The sequence below is a fragment of the Rhinatrema bivittatum genome, chromosome 13 (assembly GCF_901001135.1).
Source record: "Rhinatrema bivittatum chromosome 13, aRhiBiv1.1, whole genome shotgun sequence".
Taxonomy (NCBI): domain Eukaryota; kingdom Metazoa; phylum Chordata; class Amphibia; order Gymnophiona; family Rhinatrematidae; genus Rhinatrema; species Rhinatrema bivittatum.
Genome location: NC_042627.1, coordinates 80465581 through 80493245, shown reverse-complemented (window position 1 = coordinate 80493245; position 27665 = coordinate 80465581). Strand labels below are relative to the sequence as shown.

Below are 27665 nucleotides of genomic sequence, written 5' to 3'. Positions count from 1 at the left end.
TAAATAAATAAATAAAATAAATAAAGAACAAAATCACAGAACATATAGCTAGACATGGTTTAATGGGACAAAGCCAGCAAGCATTTCCCAAGGGAAGTCTTGTCTTACAAATCTGCTACAGTTTTATGAAGGGGTTAATAAACATGTGGATAAAGGTAAGCTGGTAGATGTAGTGAATTGGGATTTTCAGAAAGTGTTTGACAAAGTCCCCCACGAAAGACTTCTAAGAAAATTAAAAAGTCATGGGATAGGAGGCGATGTCCTTTCGTGGATTGGAATTAGTTGCCAGAGGATGTGGTTAAACTTAATTGTGCAATGAGTGAAAAATAATTTTCTCCAATTTGTTTTGCTAACTTCATGGAGTACAACTTAAATAGGAGCCTGACAAAAGATAAAAAAAAAAATCACCAGAAATATAGTTTTCCCAGGGCTGTGATGTCTTCATGCTGGGCTTATATTCAGGCTGAACATGGGCCACTGGCAAGGGTCACAGGTACACACAATCCTGAATCAGCCCTCAGCCTCTGTCCTGCACAGTGATGAGAAATCACAGGAAAATATAATTTCACCCCATAATGCTCCAGTGTTAGGCAACCATGGCAGTGTGCCACAAAATACTATTTCTAATTTCATTTTTGAAATATCACAGAAAATGAGTACAACCTGCGACAGTTCTTCTGGACATAAACGCTCAAGTTGTAGCCCAGAAGAAAACTAAAAGGTAAACTTAGACAGTGAAAAAGTGCACTTCTCAGCTGCCATTGATTCTGGGCTGAGGCAGTGCCCTGCCGTGTGTGGCCACTCTTACCTTCTGACAGATGGCTCACAGGTCCCAGCAATTCCAGGGTGTGATATTATGATATCTGCCCTTTGACCTGGGCAAACCCTTCTCCCCACACACCTAGCCACCAGCTCATCCTTCACCATGATCAATGATGCAGGAGCAAGAGGTCTATTGATTTTTATGTAATACAAGAAAATATTACATTGGCTTAATTGTTACACAGCGAGAGCATTAGGCAAGAAATCAAGTCCCTGTTTAATGCTTCGAGCAGCACAGAATTGCCCAGGATCAATAGGGTAGTTTGTCAACGATGTTCTCCAAGGAGGCTTGCCCATCATGGAATGGACAGAGAGTCCAGTTTCTGGTATTTATTGGAGCCCAGTCAGCAGTCGGCATTATCAGAAATCAAACAAGCCCCAGTGTGCAGAAGAGGCAGCGCCAATGAGAAGCCACTCTTAGCGCCTGGTAATTAAAAGCTATTTTATCAGTTCTGTGCTGGGACCAGAGTATTGACAAGATGAGTAGCAGTGACTGAGCAGTGCTTGAATTCAGCCCTTCTGAGGCGCACTTATTTAACGCTGCCCATTAGGTGAAGGAAATCACTTTCAGCCATCTTAGCAAAATGCTAATAGCGGCTTTTATTATTAATGAGCCTTTAATGTAACCCAATCTTTCCCTGTGTCAGCCTCTCCTTTAGCCGCTGCCACGCGTGCAGCACAACACTAAATATACCCGCCTAAGTACCTTTTTGATTAAAGTTTCACCTGCTGTCCTGCCAGCAAAGAACTCACCGTGATTTCTAAAGGAATTTCTGCCTGTAGATAAAGGCTTCTGTAAATCCAGCCCCGAGGGATCTCTTTAAACCCAAATATCCAACTGCGTGGCACAAAATGCAACTGTGTGCTTAGCTGTGCACTGGGAGCTTTGCATTTAAAACCAGTGAGAAGGAGAGTCACCCAGTCAGCCATTCTGAGATGAAGCTTTAGTAAACGGTAAAGCAAGGGGCGGTGAGGAGGCTGTGGGAGTGCTGTGCTCTCCTTTACAGCTAGTAAGTCAGGGGCTCTGCTGCAGTTACATGTGCGACCTGCTGCATGCAGCTCATCCTTTAGTAAACGGTAAAGCAAGGGGCGGTGAGAAGGCTGTGGGAGTGCTGTGCTCTCCTTTACAGCTAGTAAGTCAGGGGCTCTGCTGCAGTTACATGTGCGACCTGCTGCATGCAGCTCATCCTTTAGTAAATGGTAAAGCAAGGGGCGGTGAGGAGGCTGTGGGAGTGCTGTGCTCTCCTTTACAGCTGGTAAGTCAGGGGCTCTGCTGCAGTTACATGTGCGACCTGCTGCATGCAGCTCATCCTTTAGTAAACGGTAAAGCAAGGGGCGGTGAGGAGGCTGTGGGAGTGCTGTGCTCCCCTTTACAGCTGGTAAGTCAGGGGCTCTGCTGCAGTTACATGTGCGACCTGCTGCATGCAGCTTCTCCTTTAGTAAACGGTAAAGCAAGGGGCGGTGAGGAGGCTGTGGGAGTGCTGTGCTCTCCTTTACAGCTGGTAAGTCAGGGGCTCTGCTGCAGTTACATGTGCGACCTGCTGCATGCAGCTCCTCCTTTAGTAAACGGTAAAGCAAGGGGCGGTGAGGAGGCTGTGGGAGTGCTGTGCTCTCCTTTACAGCTGGTAAGTCAGGGGCTCTGCTGCAGTTTCATGTGCGACCTGCTGCATGCAGCTCCTCCTTTTGCCTCAAGTCTTGCTAGACACCTGATTTGTACATCAGAGTGTGAGATTTCTGCACTGTGGATTACAAGTTAAGCACATTGGCAGCTGGATAATTTGGGCCATCTGACTTGACCAGTTTTCTGATACAGCAAAACTTATGCAAAGACTAATCTGTTTTATTTGCAAAAGAATATTTAAAAACAAAGCAAAATAAGGACTCAGTGGCCATTGGCAGATGATTCCCACCCTTCAGACACCATTCCCACAAAATCCCTCCTCTCCATCCCGAACACTATATCCAAACCCATCGCAGACATCATAAACTCCTCCCTCTCTTCAGGCTCTGTCCCAGATGCTCTTAAACAAGCTATTGTCAAGCCCCTCCTAAAAAAACCAACACTAGACCCTAAAGACCCCGCTAACTTCCGCCCTATCTCTAACCTGTCCTTCCTATCCAAAATTATGGAAAAGATTGTAAACATCCAACTTACAGAATATCTAGAAAGCAACAACATTCTGCATCCAGCCCAATACGGCTTCCGTAAATACCTCAATACAGAAACCCTCCTGCTCTCCCTCACGGACCACTTACTCATAGGCATGGACCGAGGCAACTGTTACCTCCTCGCCCTACTCGACATCTCAGCTGCCTTTGATACCATCAACCATAACCTCCTCATCAACCGGCTATCCGAAATAGGCATCTCAGGCCTAGCCCTACTATGGTTTAAATCCTACTTATCTAACAGAAAGTTCTCCGTCAAGATAGGAAACGCCAACTCCACACTCTATCCCTTGTCTCAAGGTGTCCCACAAGGCTCCTCCCTCTCCTCCACCCTTTTCAACATTTATCTCACACCTCTATGTCAGCTCCTCACAGACCTCGGCCTCAAATTCTACCTCTATGCAGATGACGTTCAAATCGTCATTCCCATTCACAACTCTCTCTCAGATGCCCTTGCCTTCTGGAACACATGTCTTGCCAACATCAATGACTTCCTCACCAACATCCACCTCGCTCTAAACTCCTCCAAAACAGAGCTGCTCCTTATCTCTCCTCACCTCCCTCCCAAACCACCGATCTCCAACGATCCAGCTTTCAACGTCATAACACCCCAACCCACAGTAAGAGACCTTGGGGTTATCATAGATCAACAACTCAATCTCAAAAAACAGATCAACTCCATCCTCAAAGAAGGTTTCTTCAAGCTTCACATCCTGAAGAAACTCAGACCCCTCCTCCACTATCATGACTTCCGCACCGTCGTCCAAGCCACCCTTTCCTCAAAGCTGGACTACTGTAATGCCCTCTTCCTTGGCCTACCCTCCTCCACCACCAAGCCCTTACAAATGCTCCAGAATGCCATCGCCAGGGTCATCACCAACTCAAGGAAAGCTGATGACATTACCCCAATACTCAAAGAACTCCACTGGCTCCCCATCGCATCCCGAATTCTCTTCAAAATTCTAACCATAGTGCACAAGTCCATCCACTCGCACAATTCCAATTGGTTGGATGAACCCTTTCGTCCTATACGCACTGAACGACCCACTCGCACTGTCAACAAAGGCACCCTCTCCATTCCCCCTTTGAAAAAAGCCCACCTCTCCTCTACTAGGGACCGTGCACTATCCATTGCAGGCCCTAAACAATGGAACGCCCTCCCTACCACTCTCAGGCTAGAGCCATGTTACGCCAAGTTCAGAAAAAAACTTAAAACATGGCTCTTCCGACAAGCCTACCCTGATTAAGTACACCGACTTCTGCAAGTATCTTGCCTACGCCTTGTATATTCCTATAAATAGTCCGTTGCAGTTTTTATTTATTGCTTTAATTCCTCCACCTCCTGCTCTTTGTATACTCCTCCTTGTTCGCCCTCCCTGTTCATTGTAATTTCTACCTTTAAAGTTACATTGTAAACCGGTATGATGTATGCATACTAATACCGGTATATAAAAGTTTTTAAATAAATAAATAAATATTGGTGTGACAGTCACAGGGTGTTTATATGATACCAGTGAGTCGGTGCTTGACATGACCACTTGCTCCCTTATTGACTGATGTAATGAAAATGTCCAGATTCTGACTGAACAGAGGGAGTGTTCCTGACTGGTAAAGGAGCTGGGCTGGCCCCATTGCTTTGTGCTCAGTCCTAGAGCTGTATGGAGGGCACAGCTAACAACTGTCGTCTCAGTGGATAGATCCCTCCAAGCCTTCAGGGCTGACACTGGCAAGCTGGCTCAGGGATAGGAGTTTGAAGAGGTAAAACAGCACAATAGCAAACTGGTACTTATCCAAACCTGTACTGGGCAGTGAGGAAGAAAGCAACCGCCAGCCTCAGAGTTTGCCTGCTGCCTGCTAGCATCGCAGATTTCTAACTCCTCTGACGAGTCATCGTCTGTGTAATACATACACCAGCAATACCTGAGCCCAAAGGATGTGCAATCAAACACCAACTTGGAAAAGCCGACAGATTCATTTACAGGAAGTCAGAAAGCCTGGGAACCGCATGAATTTCACAGGAGAGCCAACTCACATGTTTGGAGAAGCACCGCAGGGACGTGGATTCAGAACCTGGCACCTTCTTCTTCCTTGTGCAGGAAATAGACAGTGACTGGGCCAGAACCGGTGGGGACTGTCTCGGTGATTCTGACAAAGAACCAAGAAGCAAGTCCATACAGTAACGTCGGGATCCCTGAGAAGAAGAAGCAGTTATATTATTGTTTCATATTAACAGCATTGACATTTTGCTTGAATTGCAATAAACCAAATAAACGAAACTAAATAAAATGTCATCAGTTAGGAAAAGGGAACTGAGGGTAGAAAACAGGAGTTTCAAACAGAGAACACAAGCCAGGAGTCCCCTGTAACACAGCAGTTATTCTTTCTTATCAGCATACGCCTAGGTCTTGGTTTCCCTGCGTCTTTGGTCCTATTCTAAGGTCTCCTTCATTTCTCTGTCTGAATTTTTAATTTCTTAGATTTACATTTATTTTGGGGGAAAAAATGTATATTTGTAGTCCAATAAGTATAAAATTATAGAATATAGTAGACAGTTTAAAAAAAATATTCAGGCCACATCAGTGTGATCAGGGCTGGGTGTAGGCCTGGGTAACATAGGTACATACATAGGGCATCCAAAATCTGGGATGACTCCTGCAGCAACCCCCACCCACACACACAATACACAGGTCCTGTGCCACAATCTTAAATCTGACCCAGAGTGTGATTCCTCTGCTGAACATTCACTCTTCAGCGCTCCATGCTTTATTTGATTTAGATTACATTCAGGTACTGTGGGTAATTCCCTGTCCGTCGAGAGGCTTACAAGTGCTCTTCACTTCTCCATGCTGTGTTCATGCTTTATGTCTATCTATGTGATGCCTGCTTGGGCCTCTGATGAAGAATTGCTCTTCACTTCTCCATGCTGTGTTCATGCTTTATGTCTATCTATGTGATGCCTGCTTGGGCCTCTGATGAAGAATTGCTCTTCACTTCTCCATGCTGTGTTCATGCTTTATGTATATGTGTATCAGTGAAATGCCTGCATGGGTTGCTGAAGAGAATCATCATAGCAGCAATCTCAAATTTATTTAAAACAGAGACTATCAATTATTCTCCCATTTTTTGAATTGCGAATATTGCAATCAAGGATCACAATCCAATGAATGCCAGCCATAGGCAAATACCTTGATTATGAGCAGGGCTTGGATCCGTCTTACTGAAAACAGTCAGGAAAATGCTTTCAGAATGTTAGGCCTCACTGAATGCCCTGGGAGTGCCATCTGTTATGGTGGTGGTCAGGGAAGATTATGTACAGTATTAATATGAAGGTTGGACTGTTGGCATTAAAGGTTCAGTCCTCATGCAGAATACACATATTAAACACAATTCCATTTTAAATTGTTTTCCCTTCATTACTTTTTCTCAGGCATTTAAGTTCAATAATATTTACATCCTCTAGTTATTTTGTTTAAGAGAAATGGATTTTTGCACCTGACGACAGTGATCATGTTTGGTCTGCCTGCTTAATAGGTTTATATCAAGGTAAATGTGCCTGAGGAAGTCTGAGAAATCCAAACGTTTGTCTGCACAGGAATCATCTTCACTGTGTAACATTTTCAATCATATTGTTACTGTTTACTCAATATTGAATGTTTTTCAGTTAAATGATAAAAAGGAACAATCCTGCAGAAAATTCTGCATTCATAGAAACAGCAGAAAACCCAATATCTTCAAAATATGAACCAAATCCAGCTGTAAATATCATAGTATGTGACAAACCAGCTGTGTAAATAGTCTAATATGGGAGGCACACATGGTTTGCTGTGCTTTCCATTTACAGTAAAACGAAGTGTCAGTAATAATGACGGCTGACTTACCAAAATTAATCACCTTAAGTGAGGTGAAAAACCAGTCCTCCATTTTCAAGTCCTGCCATGGAGCCTTGGAGCAGTGATATTTAATAAAAGGGAAACAGCCGGTTCTTAGGATGTGATAATTTGCGCCTCCTACATCCCAGTTAAAATTAGAAAGCCCAAACTGGTCATTGTTCACGGCGCTGTATTTGACGCAAAAGGAGGTCCAGTGTGGGAGGTTGCGTTGCAGCAAGTGCCGAGTGAGGACCTCTGAGGCGTTGGGTCGCTGTCCGCTCGCTCCTGCTATGGGGAACAGGAGAACTCGTAAGAAGACTTCATGGGCTTTCTTCAGAGAAAGCATTGCTGGAAGAGAGAGGACGTCTATTACTTTCAGCATCTTATATTTGGAGACTTTGGGAAGCAGAAATTCCAGAATAAGTTAGCTCTACTCCCATCCCACTTATCACTGAGAATATTTCAGATATTTTGATATTTAACAGCACAAACAGCCATAATATGGAATATTCAGTAACTGGATAAGGCATGGACCTGTAAAATTGCTCATCCCACAGTCCATACGCATATGATCATGGAAGCAAGTTTGCTTACCTGTAAACAGGACACTCGGTAGACAGAAGGATGAATCAGCCATGTCACAAGGGTGATGTCATAGCTCTACAAAAGTCTTACTGAGCATGTGCGGTAGTTTCGACGCACACACTGCCTCGTGCTCTCCAGTCTTTTCCAGAGCTTAACTTTAGCCAGGTAGTCTACTCTCCAGAGACGGGGGGGCAGGTAATAAGCATGGCTGATTCATCCTTGGGTAAACAAGTCAGCAAACTTGCTTTCTCTCAAGAAGTCTGAAGTTGAAGGCTGCACAGCAGAGCAATAGTAAAAAAGCATCCCAGCCCCATCAGTGGAGAAGACTGTGCAAAACTACTTGTCCAAAACGGTCACCTCTTGACATGCTGCCCAGACAATAATGGGATGACCAAGTCACAACTCTCCAGAGAGCTGGTGCTAGCTTTTTTGCTATCCTGTGCTGCACCCCCCACCCCTCCTTCCCTGATTCATTCAGTGTCTGTCCCGGGCCCATCAAATAAAACCCAGCTTCGTCCTGCAATCTATATTTTTAAAAACTGACCCCCGTTCCCCCGAACCCATGGATAGGGAAGGGTATTAGGTACCCTAGGCAAACCTTACAGCCTTGCACACACCACCACCAGCCCACCCACACACTCCCACACCCTTTACATGGCACACACAATTAAATTATGCATTTATAACAAATTTTACATTAAAAAATACAGTCTTCTGAGGCAATAATATCATCACTCACAACATGCATATTATATTTACATGCACTGCTGAGGTGCCAACCAGAACAGTCTGCAAAAAGACACTTGGAGCTCCTATGGAATTGGACTTTTTGCAATATGTGTTGGGTGTGAGCTTGGCTCTCAGAAAGCCATGAATAAACAGAGTTACCATTACAATATCCATTCCCATAAACAGCCCTAACAATGATATCTATGAAAAGGCAATACTGCACATATTACACCTAGACACCAATAAAACTCTTATTAGGAAACCAGGCTTCTATAGATCCCTACACAGAAACTACTTGCCAGCAAAATACCTCACCTCGGTCACATATGCAGAACACAGAGAGACCCTGACCAAATACAGAATAAAGAGACCAGAAAGTATAAACAGAAACATGCAGAGAAGAACTGAACTGGAACCCACAACAAGCCAGCCTCTGTATGCAGAGCAGCAATGAAAAACAGAAACAATATCAAATCTCAATCTGACACACTTCATCTATGCTGATGATATTCAAATATTAATCCCAATAAAAAAAAAATCACTAGAAGAAACTTACAAATTAACAGCAACTTACCTAAACAATTTAAAGGAAATACTAACCAACTTAAAACTCATCCTCAACTTCGACAAGACTGAAATGATTTTATTAGACAGAAAGAACAACTCTCCTCAAATACCACCACTCAACCTAATGAACCAAAGTTCAGTTATATCTCCAATCAACCATGCCCGCAACCTCGGAGTAATAATTGACAGAGAACTTTCTTTTAAAAACCATATCACAACAAAAATCAAAGACGGATATCATAAACTACTTACACTCCGTCACGTAAAACCTTTTCTTTCCAATAATTACTTCAGATCAGTCCTTCAATTACTAATTTTCTCCAACATAGATTACTGTAACTCACTCCTTTTCAACCTACCTATAAACACCATTCGCCCACTCCAGATCCTGCAGAACGCAGCTGCAAGAATCCTCACTGGATCCAAAAAGCACGACTACATCACCCCAATACTTATTTCACTACACTGGCTACCAATAAGATTCAGGATTGAATACAAAGTACTATCTACCCTCCATAAAATTATATATGAAAAACAAGAAAATTGGCTAAGCTCCTCTATAAAACTACATACCCCAAACAGAAACCTCAGATCAGCAAATAAGGGAGTTCTAAAAACACCTCCTACGCATTCCAAGCAACTCACCTCAACCCAAAAGAGAGCAATATCTCCAGGTAGCCCACAAACCTGGAACACCCTACCAACTGAACCTAGAACTCAAGAAAACCTAAAAACATTCAAAAAAGAGCTAAAAACATGGCTGTTCAACAAAGCATACCAACTCGCCCAATGAACAACACAACATCTTCACCCTCCAGTTCAACCTGAAGATTAAATGAAGAAATGAACTTATCACAACTACAGACTGTAACTAAGAAGTTAACATTTGATTCCCCTATGTTTAACAACAGTTTGAACCTTTTTGAAACTCTGTTTTATCCCTTAACATTGCAACCTTCATATTTGTAAACCGTTATGATGGATTTATGACGATGAATTCGAATGACGGTATATAAAACCCGATAAATAAATAAATAAATGCCATTCTTCATAAAGCATCAAATAATAAAATCAAGAAATATAAAATAATCATAATAGTAAAATCATATTCATGACAATAAATATTTCAAACCAGTTAATGAACAGAATATCCAAAATTTCCCAAGCACCCTTCAAAACATCTGATAAATAAAAAATCCAATAATTAAAAAGTGTTCTATTCCCCCCCTAAAAAATGTAAATATTTTGAAAGAGCAGAATCAAATAACATCCACTAATTAAAACAAGTAAGGATTAAAAATGTTTCTGTTCTCCATACTTGGGATCTTGTAATTTCCAATCAGCCTGAGATTGTCACGGATTGATCGAGGTAGGGCTGCAGAAATGTTATCTTCTCTCTTCCACACATGCACAATGACACATTCATTCCCTCTCCCTCACAGATACACGTGCGACACACGGGCTCTCACACAGACCCACTCTGCTGCGCCCCTCCCCTCCCACCCTCCGAGGCAGGCATAGCACAGGACAAATCTCGGAGATGGCATGGAGGTAATCTCCCCCTTGCAGTGCTGAGTTCCCAGAGGCCTGGCAGATCAGAATGCCAGTGATATCTGTAAGAAGCTGGCAATCCTGCCACGCTCCTCACAACCCTACCATCTGCTTCTCACCCTTCCCCAGTATTTGCACTCTGGGAAAGTGAATGCTGAGGGTCTGTGCGGGACGCTCTCTTTCAGGGCCAGTGCAAGGGGATTAGGTGCTCGGCAAACCTTACCCCCCTATCTTCCCCACTCCCCCAGCTCTCACCACACACAATTAAAGTTATGCATGAATAACAGATTTTACATAAAAAAGGACATTCTGATGTAAAAATATCTTACAACAATATTTACATGCAATACTGTGGTGCAGTGAGAAAACCCTGCAAAAAAGACGTTTGGAGCCCATATGGTATTAGGCCTATTGTAAAGTGCATTGGGTTTGGGCTTAGCCCTCAAAAAGCCATGAATAAACTGAACTACAATCACAATATAGTAAACCTCTGATACCAAAACTATACAAACTGCCAGCACTCAAAACAGTGAAAATCCTACCTGTGAAAATGCAACATTGCAAATATTACACCAGGCTCTAAAATACCAATACATCCCCTATTTAAAAAAAAACCAAAAAAAAAAAACCCCAGAACAAGACAGGCTATTATAGATCCCTACACAGAAACGATACAATAGCAGAATACCTTACTTCCATTATACACCAGAACGCAGACAGACCATAAAGTATAAATAGAAATGTGCAAACACTGAACTGAAAATTGCTAATAGCCAGACTAAGTATGCAGTGCAACAATGGAAAACAGAAACATCACCATTCCCCATAAAACAATAAAATCAGGAAATATAAAAAGTCATAATAGTAACATCATACAAATAAAAAAATAAATATTTCAAGACAGCTGACAAAACAAATTCCAGCTTTTCATACCAGGGAACCTTTGATTTCCAATCACTCTGAAATTGGCCTTGGAGTAGTGTTTTGTTTTCATTCTGTATACTAGGATAAATCATTTTATTCCGGGAAACAATTTCATGTAATACAAGATTCATTTTCTTTTTTTTTAAATTTATATATATATATATATATCTCCCTAAAAAATATTGATAAGAGAAGGAAAAAAGAATGGTAGCCATAATGTATTCAAGAATTCCAATCTAAGCCACATCAGGGGGAAACACAGCCCTATCTAGATCGTACTTAAGCCAATAAGGAGCTAATGCAAATGTCATCTACCCAATAACGCCTAACCCTCCACTTTATCTTTAACAAAGGTTTACAGATGCAATGGGTCAACAAAAATACAACTTTTTTTTTTAAGTTACTAAGCACTTGCATGGCTTTGAGGAAAAAAGAAAGCTCCCATCGCTACAGCTTTCTGTTTTAGTTGCAAAAGCTTTCTATGTACTTGTGTAATATGGGAAAGATCAGGAAATACGTATAGCTGCTGTCCATAGAATAATCTGGCTTTATATTGACAACATTTCTGAAAGATCAGATCCCTGTTCTGAAAGAAATGTAACCAGGAGGGTTGCTCTTAAGGAAATGCCTTTGAATGAAGGCTCCAGAAATGTAGATAGGGAGGGAGATTGCCCTAAAGAGAGTCCAGCTCCCTTCTGTTTTTAGGAAGACAGCAGATCTTAGATAGGGTAGGCATTTATCTGATGGGATAAGCAAGATATCTGCAATATATTTTTTAAATAAAACCAGGGCCAACGTCACTGGAAAATTCAAGAAATACAAATTCTTCCTTCTCATAAAATGTTTCAATCGCTCAAACTAACCACGAAGCAACAAACTCTCTTTAACATGCACAGTTTCCACTGCTTGCAAGACAGATATTTGAGAATTCAATGTTACCGTACAATTGTCCATTACATTCAGCCAGTAGTCTTGCTCCTGGAATTTTCTTCTAAGGTCCACAGTTATCTGATTTAGTTGCTCTCCTGTAGAAGTTAAAGTCCTATCCAATATGGACACCACCTTCCCGATATCCAGCATAGTAATACTTATGGGCTCCTGAGCCTCTCCTGGATCCTGAGGTAAAACTAGTATAGCTTGTAATGGCGCCCTTGTGACTCAATGGGTTTCAAGGTGGATAGCTAATGTCTCTCCCCAGGTACAGCATTGGATAAGATGGCCACTGAGCTATCATCAAATTCAGGAGAGGGAGAGGGCAAATGAGCCAGCAAACTGAGTTCTACAAGGAGAACTTATCTCCCCTAAGATCAAAGTGGTCAAAGATGGATCCATAGCCAAAGTAGGCTGTGGCGGTGGTACGTTCGTAGCTGAACTCAGCGAGACTCCAGATGATAAAAGAAGTCTCCTGTTCTCCGTCCAGTCTGGTACTTAATTCTTGCCGAACCACATGTTGGTCCATTGGGCCTTTGGTGGGAACTAAAGATAAATCGATGGAAAAAAATGTTTCCCTTCGTTTTCTTGTCCATCAAAAGCCAAAATTTTTCAAAAACAAATCGGGCAGAAGGGACGCACCCCTCTGGCAGCGCGCCGGCGGCAGCTGGGTGTTGCTGGGTTGTTTCTCCCTGGGCCATGACGACGACGGCAGGTAGGGGGAAGGGCAGTCATCACCGCCTGCCCTCGGCAGGCTCTTCTCTTTCCTTCTCAGCCACTGCCGCATTGTTTCTGAAGAGGCAGATGTCGGCCATCACTCTCTCCAAGATTCATTTTCTGATTCCTGAAGGACCGTTTTTAACCCCAGAATTCTTGGAGGCTCTAATCTATCAGGTAATCCATTCTTTACTCTGATAGGGTTTTTTTGTCTTTCTAAATTTACAACCAAAGCAGCAAGACTGGCAGTGCCCTACCCATGCCTGCTCCGGCACCGGCCTTATTAGGCAGGGTTTTCAAGCCAACTCAATGCTCTATTAATTAGACAAAGGCGAAGTTGACTCATATTTTAGCATACCTCATAAATAATTACTAGTTCTACATAATTCCAGCGCGGTAAATAAACAGGCTTCATCGCTAGGCAGTAATTGATTAATTAGAACATTTTCCTGGTACCCCATGGCTCAGCAGCTCTCACAATGCTGAGTTTGAGATATTGCTTGTAATTAATAGTGAAGAAGAAGCTCCTTCCCCATTGTCTCCCTGTGCTTCTTCTTACATGATTTACATACAGAGCACTTCATGGTACAGCGTGTTTTATCCCTGGAAACGTGGGGGAGATAAATGGATGGTTTACGTATATCCTTACCTTTGCACGCATTTATCAACCCGGAAAGCAGCGAGTCCAATAGCAAAACTTGTAAAATGATACAGTGCTGCCAGCCGAGGCCTCTGCAGACGGTGGCATGAGCCTCCCATCCGCGGTGCTATTGGATGTACGCAGCCCTGCGGCTGAGCTGAGAATGCCAGGATAGGAAGGCACAGAATAAAAGGGGAATGGGTTTTATTACAGCTCGCGCCGGGCACTCACTGGATAAAATGGCACACGCACAAGAGTGGCTTTTAGTGCCCCCCCCCCCCACCCACCTTCTCAAAAGGGTGGCACCCACCCCTTGTCATCCCACTCCCTGCACTGCGTGATCTCTTCTTACAGAGGACACCTCACATCTGGGCTGTAATTCCACATTTAATACAGAGAAACTGATATGAAAAGAGAAATACAGGCCCAGACTTCCTGAAAATTCAGCTAAGACAGCAATAAGTCAATATGCTAAATTAATTCATAGGAAATAAGCGACAAGACAAAGTCTCAATGCACCGAAGGAAAGTAAAAAGGATGGATGAGCTGAGCTTATTACAGGAAATAGGAGACTTAAAGAAATGACCATGATGAAGCTATACAGGGACATTTGTTAGTTCTTCCTTTGTCACAGTAAACTGCAAGATCCATATATTTATTCCATATACCTCCTCTTGCTATATCACAGACCCTACATGACCTCAGGCTTTACCACTCACCCCCCTACCTCTCTAATTAATGATCCTCTGTGCTTATCCCAGGCTTTACCCCTCACTCCCTCACAGCTAAGGATCCTCTGTGCTTATCCCAGGCTTTACCCCTCACTCCCTCACAGCTAAGGATCCTCTGTGCTTATCCCAGGCTTTACCCCTCACTCCCTCACAGCTAAGGATCCTCTGTGCTTATCTCAGGCTTTACCCCTCACTCCCCCACAGCTAAGGATCCTCTGTGCTTATCCCAGGCTTTACCTCTCACTCCCCCACAGCTAAGGATCCTCTGTGCTTATCCCAGGCTTTACCCCTCACTCCCCCACAGCTAAGGATCCTCTGTGCTTATCCCAGGCTTTACCTCTCACTCCATCTCACAGCTAAGGATCCTCTGTGCTTATCCCAGGCTTTACCACTCACCCCCCTACCTCTCTAATTAATGATCCTCTGTGCTTATCCCAGGCTTTACCCCTCACTCCCCCACAGCTAAGGATCCTCTGTGCTTATCCCAGGCTTTACCTCTCACTCCATCTCACAGCTAAGGATCCTCTGTGCTTATCCCAGGCTTTACCCCTCACTCCCCCACAGCTAAGGATCCTCTGTGCTTATCCCAGGCTTTACCCCTCACTCCCTCACAGCTAAGGATCCTCTGTGCTTATCCCAGGCTTTACCCCTCACTCCCCCACAGCTAAGGATCCTCTGTGCTTATCCCAGGCTTTACCCCTCACTCCCCCACAGCTAAGGATCCTCTGTGCTTATCCCAGGCTTTACCCCCCACAGCTAAGGATCCTCTGTGCTTATCCCAGGCTTTACCCCTCACTCCCCCACAGCTAAGGATCCTCTGTGCTTATCCCAGGCTTTACCCCTCACTCCCCCACAGCTAAGGATCCTCTGTGCTTATCCCAGGCTTTACCCCTCACTCCCTCACAGCTAAGGATCCTCTGTGCTTATCCCAGGCTTTACCTCTCACTCCCCCACAGCTAAGGATCCTCTGTGCTTATCCCAGGCTTTACCCCTCACTCCCCCACAGCTAAGGATCCTCTGTGCTTATCCCAGGCTTTACCCCTCACTCCCCCACAGCTAAGGATCATCTGTGCTTATCCCAGGCTTTACCCCTCACTCCCCCACAGCTAAGGATCCTCTGTGCTTATCCCAGGCTTTACCCCTCACTCCCCCACAGCTAAGGATCCTCTGTGCTTATCCCAGGCTTTACCCCTCACTCCCCCACAGCTAAGGATCCTCTGTGCTTATCCCAGGCTTTACCCCTCACTCCCCCACAGCTAAGGATCATCTGTGCTTATCCCAGGCTTTACCCCTCACTCCCTCACAGCTAAGGATCCTCTGTGCTTATCCCAGGCTTTACCCCTCCCTCCCTCACAGCTAAGGATCCTCTGTGCTTATCCCAGGCTTTACCCCTCACTCTCCCACAGCTAAGGATCCTCTGTGCTTATCCCAGGCTTTACCCCTCACTCCCCCACAGCTAAGGATCATCTGTGCTTATCTCAGGCTTTACCCCTCACTCCCCCACAGCTAAGGATCCTCTGTGCTTATCCCAGGCTTTACCCCTCACTCCCCCCAGCTAAGGACCCTTTGTGCTTATCCTTATTGTTAAAAAGCGACTTAAATGTCAGTGAGGCTTGCAGAGCCATTCTGTGCTGCATTATCATCCTGGGATGCGTTACGCGTGGCCCCAGTGCCTCGTGCACGTTCAGTTCTGGTAATTGTGTGTGAACTCTGGTCTGTAAATGGTTTGGGGCAAACCTGTTCTATTTCTGACTTTTACTTATCTCTACTTTGACCCCTTCAACGAATACACCACACATATATTTGTCCAGTATTTCTGCTTTCTGCTTGTCACCCTGCACATACTGCTCTCCTTCACATCTGTTTTATAATCCTCCTCTGTAGTCACTCCTTTCAGTAAAAGAAATTCACCATTTTCTCTTAGAGCCTTCACTCTCCTGACTGCCTTCGCCTCTGCAGAATTCAAATTTAGGTTGGAGATTTAAATATAAATTTAGATGATTTTTTTCATTAGGGTATAATTCTGTAATATCACACACACAAATCCACTTTGAAAATCTTCACACTGTTTACCCACTAAACCTTCCTGTGCACGCTTTTTAAATCCCAAGATACGCCTGTCAGTGCAAAGGGCTTCCTACTTGTTCCTCCCAGAAATCTCTCTTCTCAGTCCTGCATATCGGTCAGGCAGTTTTTAAGTAAAAGTCCATTTCTGCGCGTTAATATTCTGGTTTTCCTGCAGAAATGCTTTTAAAAATTAGCATAAGTTTTCCTTTACAGCATTAACAAATCCAGATGGAGAAGCTGTGAACACTGTAGAGCCTGCAGAGTTTCTCCCTAACACCGGACTCGGGGAGAATGCTGCAGCTCAGGGCAAACGTCCTGCAATTCTTGCTAAAATGACAAGTCCTTTCCCTGCTCCATTGAACACTAACAACATAGCCAGTTTAGGACTGGATTTAAAACCAGGGTGCCCACAGGACAAGGGAGTCCCCAAGGTTATCGGAGGTGCCAGGGACCCAGAATCCCCACCCTGGCCAGATCCTTCCCTGGTCCAGCATCACCAACCCCACAACCGAGGCAACTACAAACTGAACACCCGGTGCCAACGGGCCTTGCCCAGAAGTCCATGGTACGAGGAAACCCACGTGGGGGTCAGGACTCATGTGACATCAGGCCCTCTGCTGAATGCTGAGGGAGCTGCTGCCAGTATGCAGCCAGCACTGGGATGGTAACAGACATGGATGACAGCACTGGCACTCCGGTGCCTATGAAAACTTTGCACCAGAGGCAGTTCCCTATGCTACTTATGGCTAAGACCGAGCCTGAACCAGTGCCGGCATAGAAGCCAACTTTTCAAAATAATTTAAGATGCCCAACTCGAGACAAATATGTTATATATATTTAAACCCCTGCTTCTTTTCTCTGATCCAAGTTATATTACTCCCTTGTTTTATTGTAACTGCATTCCTTAGCCTTCTCTTGTTTAACGTTTTTTACTACTATTACTATTATTTTATTATTATTATTACTTAGATCAATGTTATTTATTGCCTTTTGTTCCCTATCTACTTGTTAATTGTAAACCGACATGATGCGATATTTATCGCGAATGCCGGTATAGAAAAACTTAAAATAAATAAATAAATAAATTACCTTGCCCCAGCAGCCAAAAGAAAAATACAATGCATGGCGGGTCATGGGCACAACTGGCCAGGGCGAATTTAAAAGTAGAGAGCAGATCAGGCAATGCAGACCCAGGACTCTTGTGATCATAAGAGCTGGGGAAGCAATGAAAGTTTCATCAGTTTCCCCAGACCCAGCTCACACCCACCAGTAACCCCAGCCAACCCACAGCAGTGTTTCTACCCTTCCCAGCTCATCCCCACCAGTAACCCCACCCTGTCGCCTCCAGCCCAGCCCAGCCAACCCACAGCAGTGTTTCTACCCTTCCCAGCTCACCCCCACCAGTAACCCCAGCCAACCCACAGCAGTGTTTCTACCCTTCCCAGCTCATCCCCACCAGTAACCCCACCCTGTCGCCTCCAGCCCAGCCAACCCACAGCAGTGTTTCTACCCTTCCCAGCTCATCCCCACCAGTAACCCCACCCTGTCGCCTCCAGCCCAGCCAACCCACAGCAGTGTTTCTACCCTTCCCAGCTCACCCCCACCAGTAACCCCACCCTGTCGCGCCCAGCCCAGCCAACCCACAGCAGTGTTTCTACCCTTCCCAGCTCACCCCCACCAGTAACCCCACCCTGTCGCCTCCAGCCCAGCCCAGCCAACCCACAGCAGTGTTTCTACCCTTCCCAGCTCACCCCCACCAGTAACCCCACCCTGTCGCCTCCAGCCCAGCCAACCCACAGCAGTGTTTCTACCCTTCCCAGGTCACCCCCACCAGTATTTCAACATCCTTTTTCTCTTTCTTCTAATATTTTTCTCCTCTCCATTAAGTATCCTATTTTCTCCTCCCTCCTTCCTCCCTATGCATACTTTTATATATTTTGGTGGCAGGGTTCTTAATATCCCCGTCCCCGCCTCTTCTTGACCTGGTCTGTTCCGCACCCCTCACTCAGCTGACCTCTCAATCTGTGATTCTCCCCTACCCTCCCACCTCGCTGCTGCTCCTTCCCAGAGCTCAGGGACGTCTCTGTTCCCTGGGACCATACCTTCCTCTCCATCCCCTGCAGTACCTCTGGTTTCCACAGATTCCTGGTTGGGGTACTCAAATCACCACCTGCATGCCCTGAATGCCGCACATGGTGCTTCCTGCCCTCAGCCCGGAAACCCTCCAGCAGTCCCAGAAATGGAAACATGCGCTCAGGCAACCACTGTGTGCCAGCCCACCCAATACAGCTCAGCTACCAAGCAAGCAGCCAGCCTGGGAGCTGCACCGGGAGCCAGGAAGCATGCACTCAGGCACCCACTGCGTGCCAGCCCATCCAATACAGCTCAGCTACCAAGCAAGCAGCCAGCCTGGGAGCTGCACCGGGAGCCAGGAAGCATGCGCTCAGGCACCCACTGCATGCCAGCCCACCCAATACAGCTCAGCTACCAAGCAAGCAGCCAGCCTGGGAGCTGCATCGGGAGCCAGGAAGCAAGGTGAACAATGTACTCCTTATCCCCCTTCCAAACGCCACCCATCTCTCCTGCCATCTCTTTCTGCACCTGTTGAGCCTACATATTGCCTCTCATGGGGGCTGATGTAATAAAGTGCGCCCAGTTTAATGAGTGATTCGATGCGCGTCCATAACCACCGATGCAAAAACATCGCCCTGTGCCCAACTTGCACTTTTTAACCCCTCAAATTTTAGCACCTGCCCCGGAACAAGCGTAAATTCTTGCTGTGCGTCAAGGGGTCTACTTTAAAACAAAAAAAATGTTTTTCTGTGGTTCCTCATAAGAACATGCCATACTGGGTCAGACCAAGGGTCCATCAAGCCCAGCATCCTGTTTCCAACAGAGGCCAATCCAGGCCATAAGAACCTGGCAAGTACCCAAACATTAAATAGCTCTCAAGCCACTATTACTATTTAAATTAATAGCAGTTTATGGATTCTTCCTCTAGGTAATTGTTAAACCCAATTACCAGAATTGTACACAGTATTCCAGATGCGGTCTCACCATGGAGCGATACAGAGGCATTATGACATTTTCCGTTTTATTCACCATTCCCTTTCTAATAATTCCTAACTTGCGGGCTGATATAGTAAAAGCCACAGCAGATCCGGCGAGCGCCCGCTCTCCTGATGTGCGCACAGGCCAGTGTCCTGGGCGCGCGATTCACTATCGGCCCGTATGCAAATTAGGGCCCGCGGTAAAAGGAGGCTGTCAGCGGGTTTGACAGCCGAAGCTCAATTTTACTGGCGTCGGTTCTCAAACCCGCTGACAGCCACGGGTTCGGAAAATGGACTCCGGCTATATTGAGCGTCCGTCTTCCAACCCGTGGGCTGGCTGAAATTAACACCTGCCTTTCAAAGTAAAATGTGCGGCTTGGCTGCACATTTTACTTTCTGTATTGCGCGGGAATGACTAATAGCACCATCAACATGCATTTGCATGTTGATGGTGCTATTAGTTTCGGGGGGGGGGGGGGGGGGGGTGTTGGCCGCACGTTTTTCACGCGCTATTACCCCTTACTGAATAAAGGGGAAAAATAGCATGTCGAAAATGTGTGGCCAAATGGGGGCTAACCGTGCGCTCAGCCTGAGCGCACTTTACTGCATCGTACCGATTCTGTTTGCTTTTTTGACTGCCGCAGCACACTGAGCTGACGATTTCAATGTGGGATCCTAGATCTCTTTCCTGGGTGGTAGCTCCTCCTAAGATAGAACCTAACATTGTGTAATTACAGCAAAAGTTATTTTTCCCTAAATTAATCACTTTGCACTCGTCCATGTTAAATTTCATCTGAAGCCCAATCTTCCAGTCTCGCAAGGTCCTCCTGCTTGAGATTTAATATTCTACGTAATTTTGTGTCAATTGCAAATGTGATAACCTCACTTGTCGTATTCCTTTCCAGATCATTTATAAATATATTAAAAAGCACCGGTCCAAGTACAGATCCCTGAGGCACTCCACTGTTTACCCTTTTCCACTGAGAAAATTGTCCATTTAATCCTACTCTCTGTTTCCTGTCTTTTAACCAGTTTGTAACCCACGAAAGGACATCGCCACCTATCCCATGACTTTTTAGTTTTCTTAGAAGTCTCTTTTGCGGGACGTTGTCTAACACCTTCTGAAAATCCAAATACACCACATCTAGCAGATTTATGAAGCAAAACTTCCTTTGGATTAATCCATGCTGGCTGTGTCCCATTAACCACCTCTACCTAAATGTTTTGTGGTTTTATTCTTTATAACCATTTCCACGATTTTTCCTGGCACTGAAGTCAGGCTAACCGGTCTGTAGTTTCCCAGATCGCTCCTGGAGCCCTTTTTAAATATTGGGGTTACATTGGCCTCCCTCCAGTCTTCAGGTACAACAGATAATTTAATAATAGGTTACAAATTAATTGAAATAGGTCTGAAATTTCATTTTTTAGTTCTTTCAGAACCATGGAGTGTATGCCCTCCGGTCCAGGTGATTTACTACTCTTTAGTTTGTCAATCTGGCCTACCACATCTTCCAGGTTCACTATGATTTGGTTCAGTCATCTGAAACATCACCCTTGAAAACCATCTCTGGAACAGGTATCTCCACAACATCCTCTTCAGTAAACACAGAAACAAAGAAATTGTTTAATCTTTCCGCAATGGCCTTATCTTCCCTAAGTGTCCCTTTAACCCCTCAATCATCTAACAGTCCAACTGACTCCCCCGCAGGCTTTCTAATTTGGATATATTTTTTAAAGTTTTTATTGTGAGTTTTTCCTCTTCGGCCAAATTTTTTCAAATTCTCTCTTAGCCTGTCTTACATTTAACTTGCCAGTGCTTATGCTTAATCCTGTTTTCTTCTGATGGATCCTTCTTCCAATTTTTGAATGAAGATCTTTTGGCTAAAATAGCCTCTTTCTTCTCACTTTTTAGCCAAGCTGGCAATTGTTTGACCTTCCTTCCACCTTTCTTAATGCAAGGAATACATATGGACTGTGCTTCTAGTATGGTATTTTTTAACAATGTTCACGCCTCTTGCACACTTTTTACCTTTGTAGCTGCTCCATTCATTTCTTTTTCTATTTTTATCAGTTTATCAAAGTTTCCCTTTTGAATGTTTAGCTTTAGAGCCGTGGATTTGCTTACTGTCCCCCTTCCAGTCGTTAATTCAAATTTGATCATTTTATGATCACAATTACCACTATTGTTACCTCTCTCACCAAATCCTGTGCTCCACTGAGAATTAAATCTAAAATAGCTCCCTCTCCCATTGGTTCCTGAACCAATTGCTACATAAAGCTGTCATTTATTCCAGCCAGGAACTTTGTCTCTAGCATGTCCTGATGTTACATATACCCAGTCAATATTGGGGTAATTGAAGTCTCCCATTATAACTGCACTACCAGTTTGGTTAGCATCCCTAATTTCTCTTAGCATTTCACTGTCAGTCTCACCATCTTGACCAGGTGGATGGTAGTATACCCCTATCACTATAGTCTTCCCCGACACCCAAGGGACTTCTACCCATAAAGATTCAATTGTGCATTTAGTCTCATGCAGGATGTTTATCCTAAGAACATAAGAACTTTATGCCATCCCGGACATAAAGTGCCACCCCGCCTCCCAGATGCTCCTCTGTCATTGCGATACTAAGTAAGAGGAACCACAGAAAGCAGCATCGTGAAAAACTAAAAATGGCTTGACAGAAAACAACAAATTCTGGGTGCTCAGTACATACTCCAGGCCATGTATATTGTTCTCGTATTGAGCGTTTGTTTTGGTAACCCTCACACAGCCACATCTCCTGGGTGCCTGATGCCAAGGACACGCTAGGGACGCACAATTTCCCCAGGGCGTCCCTTTTTGCATACTGCATTGCACGCCCGGGAGAGGTGGATGGGCGCATGTTAGGAAAACAGGCACCCAGTTGAATGCCCATTTTTAGCATATTCATATTGCATGGGCCTCACAGGATATAACAGGGGAAATTATTCTTTTATTTTTGTCAACAGAGGAAACTGTTCCCCTCAATTTGCACCTGACCATGGCTCTTCTCAACGTTGGAGCTGCCAAAAGCAATTGTAAAACATTTTCAGTCCACAGTTCCTCCATCTCCCCTGGCCTTCCAGCAAAATACCCTGGTGACCACAGGGCTGGCGAAGGGCACAGTAAGCACTCCTGCCCTTGACCCAGCTGAACTAGCACAGAAATCTTCACAGGCCTAAACAATTTTCCAATCTTTGTGTCTGCAGTTTGATTTCTATCCTTCATCTTGAGCTTCCCGTCACCACTCCACTTCCTCCCATTCCTTTATCATTTGCTCTGTTTCCTCTGTGTCTCTCCCCCAGTCCATACCCTGTGTCATTCTTCAGCTTATCTTCTCTCATGGCCTTCTAGTCTCACCCTTCCCTCTCCTCACCACTTCATGCTTTTTCTCTACAGAATCCCCTCTCCTCTCCACCTCTCAGCTGCTTTTGCCTTCACAGCTGATGTTCACACTCTCAGCCCCAGTGCCTACTCTTCTCTCACAGATCATGCCCGGTTTCCCAGCTTCTTTCGCCCCTTCACAGCCCATGTTCCCTTTTTCAGCTATGTCCCCTCAGGACCAGCATCTGATCCACTCACGGCCCCTCTCCCCTCCTTCCCTTCTAGTCCCGCAGAGCAGCATGTTCTCCCCCAGGCAGTAACCTCATTACACTTCTCAACCTCTCCCTGCATCTCTTACCCCCTCATAGCTCCTCTCCCCCTTTTTCCCCTTTCTCAGTCTCTGCTGCTCTTCCCCTCTCCAGTGCCATAGGAAGTGTCTTTCCCATAATGTTGCTGCTCTCTCCTCCCCAGGCAGCACATTGGTCAGTTACCCCCCCTCCCCCAGCTTTATATTAAGGGTAGTAATATTTGCAATGAAAACCAAGCAACTGTCAAAGTGATAACAAAATTATTGCTACCAACATTGTTATGGGATGAGCAGCCTTCTTGATAATTCAGACAATGCTGCTTGAATGTGATTTGCTGTAGGACTTGGCTATAGAAGCAATCCTGTGCTTTTTCGCTGTCTTGATATCACTACCCCAGACCATAAAAGTTGGAGCCTAGAGTTGGCTATCGTCTGAATCCAAGTCCCCCTTTTCCCCTTGGAGTCAGAATGGAGAGCAATGTTGCCAAAAGCATCAAGTCTAATTGGTTAAGGGTAGTTATCAGTTCATGATATGAAACTTCAATCGGCTAAACATATCTTTTCACAAAAAGCATGGTGGATGCATGGAATGCCCTCCCAAAAGAGGTGGTGAAGACAAGATCGGTAAAGACATTCAAGAGGGTATGGGATAGACACAGAGAATCCCAACTGACCATAGGATGGAAATTTAAAAAATGGGGTAAGCTTTGGTAACTTTTGGAGTGACATTTCTGCAAGGGGGATGCCTGCACAGAGGGGCAGTTACACCCTGCTGGGAGGCCTAGATAAGAGCATTTTGATCTTTATCTGCTGTTATTTATTCCCCCCAGGTTGTCTCTCCATCTTCTCCCTTCACACAGAGCATTTCTAGGCGTCAGAGCTGGGATCTGGGGCTGCCCTGGGCAGAAGGGAACGGAGGTGCAGAACAATCGACTCCCTGCTCCCCCACCCCTTACTGCATTTTGGGAGGGGAGGGCAGGGCCTCTGCTCCATCCTCACCCCTTCCCCTCCGTTCCCTGCCCGAGAGAAGATGGAAGGAGGGGGAGCAGGAAGCGGAGGGCTGCTCTGTGCCCCCCGAGCTGGGCCTGTGCAGGGCCTGCTGTTCCCCGCCGGTATCCGCACGCTTGGTAACGCAATGAGGCCCCTTAAACGTGGCCTAAGCCCAAACCCGACTCCCGTCTCCCACTGTCCCGACCCCCTCCAAGGGCATGTTCGAGCCTACCTTGCCACTGACGAACAGTCACTGCAGCCAATCACAGAGAAGGAGAAAAACACTCCGCCAATCAGCACCGGCCTCTCCTCCGGGCTGACGCCAAGATCCAGACCAATCAGAAGGCAGTACCCAAAGGCCAATCCCCAGCCCGCTTAAGACAAAGGCCCTGAGCAGAAAATCTTCCTCACGGAGACCTTAAGGAAGAGTCGCGCTGACCAGGAAACGCCGCGGACTCCCCGCTGGGCATGCCGGGACTTGTAGTCCTGCGCTCTCACTATGGCTTTCCAGCCCGCAGAGCATGCGAGGACAGGCGGAGGCCAAGTTAACCTGGCACCTGCCACTGCCCACCCGAGGGTCATTACCTTCGGACGGTGGCAAGGCGAGGGGGAAAGGTCTGGGGAGGGGCCTGCAGGTGATATAGAAGGGGGCGAAGCGCGTGACTCCCTCTCTTTTCCCTTTCCTGCTGGCCCTGCAGCAGGGTGAGCCACATGAATGAATGTTTTACCTGTAAACCATTATGAACTAGTGATTCGCACATAGAATGAGGGGGTATAAAACAGTCAAATAAATAATAAATATGCGATTTCCCTGGGCTCCCCCCATGTGGCAGCCCAGCCGGTTCAGTGCCCTCCCTGGGCTGCCCCTGCCTCTCCTGCATACTGTCCTACCATGCTGAGCTGCGGCCCAGCATCTGCCTTCTGCCCTACATCCAGAGGCCGAGTTCTCCATGCAGAGGCTCGACTCTCGGAGCCCCACCACTCTCCACGGGCACTCCCAGGCCTGGAACTGGCGGAGGCACCTGCGCCGGATGCCATCGAGCCTTCAAGCAGGCCAGTGCAGTGCCTCACTCCTGCCTTCTCGGGTTCAGCTTCCAGTTTACTTGCAGCCCCTTCCCCCGCCACACACTCGAGCCTGCCTCCGGTGCCAAGTATGCTGGAGCTCAGGCAACAGGGAGAGCTATGACCAGCTTCACCCGGGTCTATTGCTACCCATTCTTCCTTGGAGAGCTGCACCGAATGAGGGATATAGCGCCTCAGTGCTGTGGGCAGCTGGGATGGGAGCACAGGCAGCTTGCCAGCAGCCTTTAGGGGCCACAGCTGTACCCCCGCACTGGGGAGGTGCTATGGATGTAGCATTGCCCCTACCTGCTCATATGAAGCAGGATTCCAAAATCTCCCTAATCCTCATACCCCCCCGAAGCCCTGGTGGGGCAATGGGAGCAAGCTGGGTGAAGGCTGTAGCATCCCCACAGCAGCATATGGAAAACAGTGGAAATGCCGTGCCTGCAACTCCTGTTCTTCCACTCACAGGGACCCTAACATCAAATGCTACCCAGTCTGGCTGATCCTGGATGGCAGGCTGGAGGGTAGTGGAGGAAGGAGAGGGCTCCACAGGTGGAGAAATCAGAACTAGCTCAGGAACCGTAATGTCACACGTGTAAATATGCAATAAAGCTGTGGCCCTGTTATACCAATGAACAACATGTGGTGAGGTGTTTCATGACGGGCTGTAATTGTGACATAAGCCTAGCTTATGGATGCCTAAGTTAAGACGTGAACACCCATAACAAAAGCAAAGTGGGGAGTTGCCAAATTATTTTCTGTGTGCAAAGTTAAAGCAGGTTACATGAATAATTACTGAAATATCACCATTTCCAATATATAGAAACATAGAAATGATGGCAGAAGAAGACCAAACGGTCCATCCAGTCGGCCCAGCAAGCTTTTACACTTATTTTTCATATTTATCTCTTACTCTTGTCCCTTTTAAGTAACGTTTTGGTTCTATTTCCCTTCCACCCCCGCCATCAATGTAGATAGCAGTGCTGGAGCTGCATCTAAGTGTAGTATCTAGCTAATTGGTTTGGGGTAGTAACCACCGTAATAAGCAAGCTACTCCCATGCTCGTTTACCCAGCCTGTGCAATTCAGTCCTTGCTGGTTGTTTGAATATAAATCATCTTTTCTTCATTCCCCCTGCTGTTGAAGCAGTGAGCTGCACTGGATATGTATTCCAAGTGAAGTATCAGGCTTTATTCGGGGTAGTAACCGTCGTAACAAGCAAGCTACTCCCCTGGCTCCCCTGGTTTTTTGTGAATGCAAATCGTTTTTTCCACATTTCCTCTTGCCGTTGAAGCTTAGAGCAATGTTGGAGTCGCATTAACCGTGTGTATGTTTATTGAATAAGGGTATTATCTCCAGGCAGTAGCCGTCATTCCCACGAGCTACCCACTGTTCATTCACGTCCTCTAGACTTTATGGATCCACAGTGTTTACCCCACGCCCCTTTGAAGTCCTTCACAGTTCTGGTCTTCACTTCCTCCGGAAGGGCATTCCAGGCATCTACCACCCTCTCCGTGAAGAAATACTTCCTGACATTGGTTCTGAGTCTTCCTCCCTGGAGCTTCAAATTGTGACCCCTGGTTCTGATTTTTTTCTGACGGAAAAGGTTTGTCGTTGTCTTTGGATCATTAAAACCTTTCAAGTATCTGAAAGTCTGTATCATATCACCCCTGCGCCTCCTTTCCTCCAGGGTGTACATATTTAGATTCTTCAATCTCTCCTCGTACGTCATCCTATGAAGATCCTCCATCTTCCTGGTCGCCTTTCTCTGTACCACTTCCATCTTGTCCTTGTCTCTTTGTAGATACGGTCTCCAGAACTGAACACAGTACTCCAGGTGTGGCCTCACCAAGGATCTGTACAAGGGGATAATCACTTCCCTTTTCTTACTCGATATTCCTCTCTCTATGCAGCCCAGCATTCTTCTGGCTTTTGCTATCGCCTTTTCGCATTGTTTCGCAGACTTCATATCATTAGACACTATCACCCCAAGGTCTCTCTCCTGCTCCGTGCACATCAGCCTTCCCTTCCCCCCCCCCCCCCCCCCCCCCATCGAATACAGTTCATTCGGATTTCCACTCCCCATATGCATGACTCTGCATTTCTTGGCCTTGAATCTCAGCTGCCATATCTTCGACCACTGTTCAAGCTTTCTTAAATCCCGTCTCATTCTCTCCACTCCTTCCGGCGTGTCCAGTCTGTTGTATATCTTAGTATCATCCGCAAATAGACAAACCTTACCTTCTATCCCGTCCGCAATGTCGCTCACAAAGATATTGAACAGGACCGGTCCCAACACTGATCCTTGCGGCATTCTGCTTAATACCGCTCTCTCTTCAGAGAGAGTTCCATTTACCATCACACATTGTCTTCTGTCCGTCAACCAGTTTGCAATCCAGGGCACCACCTCGGCGCTCACTCCTAAGCTTCTCATTTTGTTCACCAGTCTCCTGTGCAGGACAGTGTCGAAAGCTTTGCTGAAGTCCAAGTAGATGACATCGAGCGCTCTTCCTTGATCCAATTCCTTGGTTACCCAGTCAAAAAAGTTTTTTTTATAAAATCTGTTGTGACAGGGAGCTTTAGACTATTTCACTTTATAAACATGCT

The 27665-nt window shown here is 45.8% G+C and overlaps 1 protein-coding gene across 1 annotated transcript; it reads right to left on the bottom strand.

The window, feature by feature from the left end:
- Nucleotides 1-349: 349 nt before the first annotated feature.
- C13H15orf61 (chromosome 13 C15orf61 homolog) lies at nt 350-24252 on the bottom strand. Its single transcript, XM_029575966.1, has 4 exons — nt 24227-24252; nt 6870-7208; nt 5024-5182; nt 350-529 (listed from the first exon to the last, which is right to left on the bottom strand). The coding sequence occupies exons 2-3, from the start codon at nt 7204-7206 to the stop codon at nt 5055-5057; spliced, it is 465 nt and encodes a 154-aa protein (XP_029431826.1). The 5' UTR covers nt 7207-7208; nt 24227-24252; the 3' UTR covers nt 350-529; nt 5024-5054.
- Between the last annotated feature and the right edge of the window lie 3413 nt (nt 24253-27665).

What these genes read in the sequence shown, in the direction of transcription:
- C13H15orf61 (XM_029575966.1), bottom strand. Translation starts at nt 7,206, where the DNA reads ATGCTTTCTCTGAAGAAAGCCCATGAAGTCTTCTTACGAGTTCTCCTG. An exon ending in ACTTAAGGTGATTAATTTTG is followed by an intron (nt 5,183 to 6,869) that starts GTAAGTCAGCCG and finishes TCTTCTTCTCAG; the next exon opens with GGATCCCGACGTTACTGTAT.